The 9,274-nt window shown below is 50.7% G+C and overlaps 1 protein-coding gene across 1 annotated transcript in view; it reads left to right on the forward strand.

Annotated features, from left to right (window-relative positions):
• AP3B2 (adaptor related protein complex 3 subunit beta 2) overlaps positions 1-1,102 on the forward strand; it is a 36,955-nt gene extending 35,853 nt beyond the window's left edge. The window contains exons 25-26 of the mRNA XM_006073484.4: positions 452-590; positions 693-1,102. Coding sequence (XP_006073546.1) covers positions 452-590; positions 693-843 — 290 coding nt within the window. The 3' untranslated portion in view covers positions 844-1,102. The remainder of the gene's footprint in view (positions 1-451; positions 591-692) is intronic.
• The last annotated feature ends 8,172 nt before the right edge of the window (positions 1,103-9,274 follow it).

The raw sequence follows: 9,274 nt of genomic DNA on the forward strand, positions 1-9,274 counted from the left end.
GGGCTGCTTGTGACCCCTGGACTTGGGCCTGTTTGGTGAGAACCCACAGCAGCTACCAGTGCAACGAGTCAGCCTCCAGGAGCTGGAGGAGAGTTGAACTTGGGTTGGAGGGCCAACCAGGAAAGACCAAAAGATGTGGGGGCCAGACGGAGGAAACCTCTGAGAACTGACTGGCCTCCAAAACCACTGGCCACTCCTAAGTAGCTGGTAGCCCAGATGTCTGACAGTAGGGAAGCACTAAGTCAGTCTCTGGTCTGCAGTATGGACAGACCCCGGGGTGGGGTGGGGAGAGGCTGACAAAATCTCCCTGGGGGAGGAAATGGCCCAAGAGGGAAGTAGCCCCTCCCCAAGACTGGTGAGGGAGCCCTGCATAGACCCTGGTGAGAATGCTCAGTGCAAGCCGAGGGGCACCCACCATGGCCTTCACCCTCACCATGACCTCTGCCCCCAGCAAAGCTGACAGGCATGAACGAGATCACAGAGAAGCTCACGCTGCCAGACACCTGTCGGAGTGACCACGTTGTGGTGCAGAAAGTGACGGCCACAGCCAACCTGGGTCGTGTCCCTTGTGGGACATCTGATGAGTACAGGTACTGACTGCCAGCAAGGGGGACGAGATGGGCTCTTGGGCCTGATTGGAAGGAGGGGCCCCGGGCCCCAGTGTTGAGCCCATTCCTCCACCCCTACCCCAGGTTTGCAGGGAGGACGCTGACCAGTGGCAGCCTGGTCCTGCTGACTCTGGACGCCCGGCCCACTGGAGCTGCCCAGCTGACGGTCAACAGCGAGAAGATGGTGATCGGCACCATGCTGGTGAAGGATGTGGTGCAGGCCCTGACCCAGTGATACCAAGGGCTGTGACCTGTGTGACCCCTTCTTGTCCCTCCCTCGTGATGTGTAGGCTATTAGCCTCTCTCTCTCTCTCTCCTCATTTCATATAGCATCCAGCGGGGGTCCTCTCTCTCTCTCTGGTCATTACCAGGCTCCCTTCTGGTCCCCCTCCCCAAGGGTTCCTTAGTGATCTGTGCAGAGGGATTCCATTCAGCCCTCCCAGCTTGGTGTAGCTATTTATGTGGCAAAAGGTCAATAAAATATCTTCTCCCTAGAGGCTGGCTCATCTTCCCTTTCTTCTGGGTTCTACCTAAGGGGGTGGACTGGGGGGCCAGCTCCCAAGATTGACAGTGTTTGACCCTTGTGAATTACCGCTACTGGCCTTCTAGGTTGAAGCCCCAAGATGACTGTCTTCAAGTCTCCACGCGTCTCTATGGAAGACACACCTGATCAGGATGGAGAGGCCAAGCTGGAGGAACTCCTTGGTCCTCTACAAGCCTCAGCAAAGATTCCTCTTCAACATCTGACCATCCCTTTTGGTTCCCCTCATGGGCCCTGGAGAAGGAGAACTCATAATGTGGGGAATTCCCAAACATAGGTGCAAGGTTCAAAGTATGTCAACTGCATCCTGATGGGCCTAAAGCCCCCAGTTTGCTGGGGAGATGACTCAAGGGGCGTCTTGGAGAGGGAAGAACAGGAGATGTAGAACAGTGCTTCATCAGATGGCCTGGGGGTCTTGTTAACGTACAGATTCAGATCTGTGGGTCTGGAGTGGGGCCTGAGAGTCTGCATTTCTAACGAGATCCCAGCAACCATGGCTGCTGCTCCACACACACACTAGAGGAATGAGGTATAGAGCCTCCACCCTGGGACAAGCCTTCCGGGGGTGGCCGTGGGGGTCAGGGCCTTTTCCTGGTGAGGAAAGAGCATGAGCAGGCAGTGGTTCCTAAATGGATAAAAGGGGTTCCATAAGCATGTGTTCTGCCAAAAACAAATAGAAAGCTTGTAATCAATAAGTTTAGGAATCACAGATTGAAACACAGTAAGGTAATTTCCCACAGGCCTTCTCAGAGCCTTTACTACGCTAATGTGTGTTGGGACTCCATTTGCTCTTGACCTCGGAATGCATTTGTCCCAGAACCCTTTCATGGACTGTGTTACAGGAAAAACACTCCGGTGACAGTTGGAGATGTAGGACCTCAGCCCTGATCCTCCATAACCAAGACTTCAGTCCTTTGACCACCCCATCCCCTAGCCCTGTCAGGGAAGAGGCCCTGAGCAGGTCTGTTTAGGGACAGACAGGGTGGAGCTGGTGTGGCCCTCTTCTCAGGGAAGGAGAACAAAGGCGGTGTCAGGGGACGGCCCTGCCCTTGCCTCTGGGGACTTGCCGGGCTCTGTGGCACCAGAGGGCAGCTGGGCTGCTACCTGTGTGAGAGCCTTGGGGCCCCAGAGTCCCCCTGAGATCACTGTTTTTGTCACTGCAGGTTCTGAGAGGGGACTGATCCACCATTCAGGGGTCACTCAAATGGTGGACTGGTTCTTGCTGTGTCTCTAAATCAGCACTGCCCGCAACAGGAGAAAGAACGTGGGGGCAATTTTCTAAGAAATCAGAACAAGGACCATCCGAGAATTCCTTACCAATCTGGACTTTGCAGTGCAGGCCCCCGAGTGGGTTCTGTAGGAACCAGAAGCACAGAAGGCATGTCCTCCGGAGCCCACAGCCCAGGTTCCCAGAACCTTGTGGAAAGGGAACCTGGGTCTCCAGCCCCTAAGTGAGAGTGCAGAGCCCAGGAACCTCAGTCACAGCCCTGTGCTGGTTCCTCTGGAGCAAATCCCAGGCTGTGGGGTTAGCAGCAGCAACCATTCCTGAGAAGATGGTTCTCGAGCATGAGACAGCCTCGGGAGAGGCAGGAGAGCTGGGCGTGAGCAGGGAGAGTCTGGGTCTGCAGCTGGTGAGGAGGAGGAGCCTCGCTGGGAAGGCTGGCACTAAGGAAGCAGGCAGAAGCAGCAATCTTCAACCTTTCAAGGAAAGCAAAAGGGCCCCATTCTGTTTTAGCGGATGGTCTGCAGGGATTAAATGTCGGTCAGAGGGGAAGGGTTTTGGGCTGCCCCGCCCTCAGCCCAACCTGTGTCTTCTAAAGCCGAACCTCCCATGGCCCTGCCATGTCGGCATCCCTGAGTGAGTGTCGGCAGGGATGAGCCTCCCTGGTGGACACAGATCAGACATGCAGGACCTGGAAGGGGCTCCCTTCTCCCCAGAATATTCTTCTTTCCAATCTCTGTCATATCCTGGATCATGTCACTGATTCAAATCTGCCACTGTGGCCACAGGCTTCCTTGATCTCACGTATCCCGTGACAGCGCTGAGGGGCAGCCAGAGAGCTGGGCCCAGGCCTAGGGGGTTCACATGGGGCCCAGGACGACAGAGAAACCTAGGAAGGGCTCTGTTGGCACTCAGGGAGGACTGGGGTGGGGGCAGAAATGGACAGAAGCCCAGGGATTGGCACCGAGGCAGAAGGTGCCCCCGGTGAGGGTCGGGTAGAGCATTAGTGAGGACCAGAAAGTCTGAGTGTGGTCTGAGCCAGAACACAGGCCTTGACAGGACAATGAACTCCATGAGGGGTTGAGAATGGGAACCCAGTCCAGGATGGCTTCAAAGCAGTGTCCTGGCAAATGGGTACAAGGAATGGGTGCGGTTTCTGGCCAGGCGGCTATAGCTGGCTAGCCACGATGTCTGGGGGACAGATTCATCTAGGGACCCTAAGGAAGTGTCTGCAACAAGGATCCCAGAGGGGGGCGGTGCTAGTTTTGCCCAGGTCTGAACTTACCCCGCCCCAGCCCCTATGCTAATTCAGCACCTTTTCCTGGGCATCTTGTGAGAGTCACCCCTTTGGCAGAGTCTTCAGATCAAAGGGAGGGGATGTTGGGTCTGTAACTCACTGTGCCAGGATTTCCCCTGGCTTTACTGGGCAAAGGAGACTTCTGACCAACCCCCCGCCCCCAAGGCCTGGCTCCTGGATAGCCAGGGTCCTCACTACTAGTTTCTTTTTTAAAATACTTATTTGGCTGAGTCAGCTCTTAGTTGCGGCACATGGTAACTTCTGTTGCCACACGCAGGCTCACTAGATGCCACTTGGCTTCTCTAGTTGTGGCGCATGCAGGGGTTTAGTTGCTCTGTGGCATGTGGAGTGTTGGTTCCCCAACCAGGAATCAAACCTGTGTCCCCTGCATTGCAAGGCAGATTCTTTACCACTGGACCACCAGGGAAGTCCCCCTCACCATCAGTTTCTTCCCCGCCTCCCCAGCCACATTCAGGTCCCTCTCTGTCACTCCCATTTCTACTGTGGCTACACATGAAGCAGGGTGGGGGTGGGGAAAGGCCCGCCTCAGGTACCTCCTTCCTCGTCAAGCATCTGAGCAGCCAGCAAGTGCTCGGCACTGTGGTGGCAAAGAGGTTGTGGGCTGATAACCACCCAGGACTGGGGTGTGAACCATGGAGGGACTGCTCAGCCCAGTAGATCCTATCTCATGCCACCAGCCTGCAACTGGCTGCAGAGCCTGCTGGACTGGGAGAGCCCCAGCTCAGGGGTGGGCCAGGAGAGCTGCTGAGGGAGGGTATGCACGGACCAGCATCCTCAAGGAGATGAGCTGGTCTTCCTTCTTCCACAGCCTGGTCAGTGTGGTCTCCCAGAGCCAAGAGAAGGATGGTGAGCCAGTGTCTGGAAGGGTGGGGCTCAGGACTGGGGTTTGAAATGTGCACCTTCCTGGATCTTTTACCTGATGGTGCTGGCTTGAACCTGTTTTCTTCTACCCTATTGTCTCCCCTCTCCCCCCATCCCACTAACCTGTCTACCAAGAAAGAGCACTTGGGGCCTGCATTGTTAATCCTGACCACCGGGAACCCCACCCTGATGGCCCCATGACTACCAAGGATGCTTGGGGGTCTCTGGGCCTTGGCATGGTGTGGAGGAAGGTGAGCGATGCTGGGGGTTACTTACCTGAATGGCACCTTCACCCTGAATGGCACCTTCACCCTGAATATCACTTCTTATCTGCTGCCAAGGACTCCCTAACTTTAGTCCCTTTTCAGATCTGCCCATGAGTCCACCTGAGTGGTACTTCCCAGTGGTACCTGGAGAATAAAGGTTACTAACAGCTCAGCAAAATGCTTCTGTCTGGGATCTTCCCAGACACGTGTCCCTGTCTTTGGGACTATGTAAAAAAAAACAAAAAACAACTTTATTCGTAGACTGAAAAACCCATGTAATTAGTATTCAGATCAAGAAACAGATAGCAGCATTGATATTTCGGTCAGAGATCAATTACAGAGTTCTGAAACGATTCTACCCCGGTCTGCAAATGGCAGTGGGATCCCAGAAGGCCAGTACAGACTTGTGTCCGGTAATGCCAACATGGTACCGTATGGGGCTCTCTGGGGTCCCTGTGGCAGGGGACGAGGTGTGTGGAAATAAGTGGGGGTTGTCTTGTTTTGGCTGAGGGAGAATGTGAGGAAACAGTTCTGAGGAAGGAGGAACTCGTGGGCAAGGTGACCTTGATGGAGGTCTTGACTTGCACCTGCAGAGGGCAGGCAGGGAGACGGTGAGGCATGGTCCTTCTCACTTGGACCAAGGCCAGACAGAGACCCTGTGCTCCGGGAAACCCCTCAACCTCAGTCTCCTCAGCTATAAAATGAGGGGGAGGGCCCCTCAGGTTCCTGTCTCTCCTTTCGTTGAGACCCTAGGCATCCTCTTACCCCTTTACAAGCATCTCAGGACAACCAGCACTCTCCTTCCACTGTGACCAACAAGTGAGCCAACCTCTGGTGATCTCTGCTTCCTGGCATTTGCCCCCTGGAGTCATCCCCTCCTGCATCTCATCACGGCTGGTGTGTGTAAACAACAGAATACTGTAGAAGCCAGAGTCTGTTATTTTGGAGATGAGCTTATGACACTCCCCTCACCTCCATCTTAGCAGCCCCCTGGAGCAGTCCCTGTAAGAAGGAACCAAGTGAATCTGGGGTGGGTGGAGTTGGGAGACAGATCCAGCTCCAGGCAAAGCTTCAAATGACTGCAGTTCTGGCTGAGAGCTTGACTGCAACCTCAGGAGACAGCCTGAGCCAGATAAGTCCGTCCTGGATCCCTGACTCTCAGAAATTGTGTGAGAATGAATATTTGTTGTTCTAACCAGCCTCACTTCTGGATAACTTAACAGCGTACATGAATAAAATCCAGCCCTTGACCCAGGTCCTAGGGTTTTGGAAACGTCCTCAGAGCAAGCCTGGGCTCCCAGCTCTGGCCTTTGGAGCAAATTTCTGCCACATTCAGTGTCAGTGGTGTGCTGGAGCCGGCTTGGGAGCATCCGCTGGTATCACACTGGCAGCTTGAAATCAGCCACTATCCAGGTGGGGATAGTGGGTAAAGAACCCGTTTGCCAATGCAGGAGACATAATGAGACACAGGTTCAATCCCTGGGTTGGGAAGATACTCTAGAGAAGGGTGTGACAGCCCATCGCAGTATTCTGGCCTAGAGAATCCTTTGGACAGAGGAGCCCGGCAGGCTACAGTTCATGGTGGTTGCAAAGAGTCGGACATGACTGAAGCGACTTAGCTGCACGCATGGTCTTTAGGCCACAGAAATTGGTGAATACTGCAAGTCACTCCCCTCCCTGTGGCCAACTGTCAACACTTACCAGCACACCTCTGCCCTGAACTGTCCCCATCCCTGTATCTCCTTAAACAATTATATTTCAAGTTTAAAAAGTAAAATAACCACCTGTGTCTGCTTACCCAGTTTAAGAACTAAAGCAATCAATTCAGCAGATACCCACTGGATTCCTCGTCTCACGAGCGCTTCCCTCCCCACCTGGAATAAATCACTGTTCTGAATGTTATTATGTTTATCAAGGCCATGCATTTTGGGGTACTTTTACTACATACAGATGTATTCTTAAACAATATATTGTACTTTGTGACTGTAATATACTGCCTGTTTAGAAATTTTATATAAATGGCATCGTAGAGTATGTATTCTTCTACATTCTGCTTTTTTTCATTCAATGTTGTGTATGAGTCATCCATGTTGATACGATTAGCTTTATTTCATTACTTTTACTTATATACAGTATTCCATTGTGTATGTTTCTGCATGCTCAGTTGTTGAGTGACGTCTGATTCTTTGCGACCCTATGGAGTGTAGCCCACCAGGCTCCTCTGTCCATGGAATTTTCCAAGTTGAGTACTGGAGTAGGTTGCCATTTTGTATGACTAGACCACAATTTATCAATCCATTCTCCTGTCGATAGGTATGTAAGGTATTTATTTTTGCAATTTTGAATAACACCTATCTGAACTTTTAACCTCAACTCCTGCCTCTTTAACATGTGGGCAAGTTTCTCTAACACGTTACCCCAGGAGTGGGATTCCTGGTGGTAGCGCATACACACCTGCAACTTAACATTGCCAAATTGCTTTCCAGGGTAGCTGTACTTCACATCAAGAATACTCATGGTATCATCATTCATAATAGTCCAATTCACATTGCCAATCACCAGGAGAATGGAGAAGCAAATATGGCATATGAATACAATGGAATACCACTTAGCAATAAAAGGGCTTAACTACTGCTACCTGCATCAACATGGATGAATCCTGTTCAATGAAAGAAGCTAAAAGTTTAGATGAAGTCCTAAAACAGGCAGAATGAATCTGTGAGAAAAGTGACTACAGGATTAGTTATCTCAAGGAGAAGGGGATGAAGTGGAAAGGGGCATGGTGGAACCCTGTGGGGTTCTGGAAGGAGTCCATGCCTTGGTGTGGGTAGTGGTTACCTGGGTGTATATGTAGGAAAAAAGCATCAAACTGGATACCAAAGACTGTACTCTGTGCACTCTGTATGTGGGTTAGCCCTCGATTTGAAAAATGTAGAAAATAAAACCTACAACCAAAGTGGCTGAACCAGTTTACACCCTGACTGGCAGTGAGTTTGCCGCTGGGAGAGTGAGCCTTCTCATTGCATCTGCCTGGGGAGTGTGGAATGGTATCCTTCTGTGTTCATTTGCATTTCCTTGGTTGTGGGTGAGTGTAGGCATCTTGAAACAGGTTTGTTGGACACTTGCGCTTCCACTCCTGTCAATGGCCCATTCCCATCGTCTATTTTTCTATTTGGCTCACTGTAGAAGTTCCCACATATTTTGGAAACCAGTCCTTTGTAGATCGTATATTGCGAATACCCTTCTCCAGTGTATGACTTTTCAAGTTTTAAACTTAAGAACCCAGAGGTTTTAATTCCAATGTGGTCAAAGTTATCAATTTTCCTTTATACCCTGTGCTTGTTCCACATTCACAAATTTTGTCTGTACTCCAGTGTAATAAAAATATTTTCCTAATATTGTTTTCTAAAAAAATTTCCTGGCGACTGAACAACAAAAAATTTCCAAGTAATGCTGTATACATTTGCTTTTTTAGCCCACTTAAAATTTCCATTTGTGTATGATGAAAGGTGGGGCTGATCTAGTTTCTTTTATTCCACTTAAAAGGGCATGAAAAAAAACTCAAAAAAAAAAGTGGTTTCTTTTGCACAGAGCTTGGCAAAAGCTGAGTAGACACTATATGCTTACTTTACCTTGTGGTCTTGAATTCCTAAAGGAATCTCCCTTCTGATCTTTTCCAGCCAGGAAAGTTATTTTCTCCCTGCAGTCTCTTTTCTTCTTTTAGCTCTCTGCCTGCTGTGGAGGCACCAAACACCTGAGCATATAAAAGAATACCAGGTTCCCTCCTGGTGCATGCATTTAAAACTTAGTCCAGCCAATTACAGTTACACTCAAAACCTGTGTTATAAATCTGGGGCTTGACTGCAGAGATGGTGCCAGGCATAGCTGGGCTCAAAGGCTATTTGTTGACTAGGAGAATGGATAATGCTGCCTGTTTGTTCCTGCTACTTCAGTGACCAGCTGCGGGGACTTGACCAAGTCATGTAATACCTCCACCTCTGCCTCTTTCCGCACCCGGCCCTGTGTACTGCAGGCATCTAGTCAGGGGTACTGTTCTTCCTGTATAACCTGCAAGCCTGGCCAAGTCAGAGCAGGCAGCCAGGACTCACCAAACGCATGAGTGTATGTGCATGCACCCACCCCTTCCTTCATTGCCTACATTGTGCTCTGGGGTCAGTCAGAAGGTAGTACACATGTAAGGGTGCTGGACATTTTGTTCTTATCTGGTTAAAGCTTTAGACTCTGAAGCCAGAAGACTGCCTGGGTTTGAGTCCTCACTTTTCTACTTCTAACTGGGAGTCCTTAAGCTAGTTACTTCTCTGAGCTTGAGTTTCCTTGTCTGCAAATGGGTTAAATGGGTTAATGCAGCTGAAACACTTAGAACTGTGCCAAGCACAGGCCAAGTACTCAGTCAAGTACAAGGTCAACTATATTCTCATTATTACTGCAACAGAAAGT

Source organism: Bubalus bubalis, chromosome 20 (assembly GCF_019923935.1).
Source record: "Bubalus bubalis isolate 160015118507 breed Murrah chromosome 20, NDDB_SH_1, whole genome shotgun sequence".
NCBI classification, from domain to species: domain Eukaryota; kingdom Metazoa; phylum Chordata; class Mammalia; order Artiodactyla; family Bovidae; genus Bubalus; species Bubalus bubalis.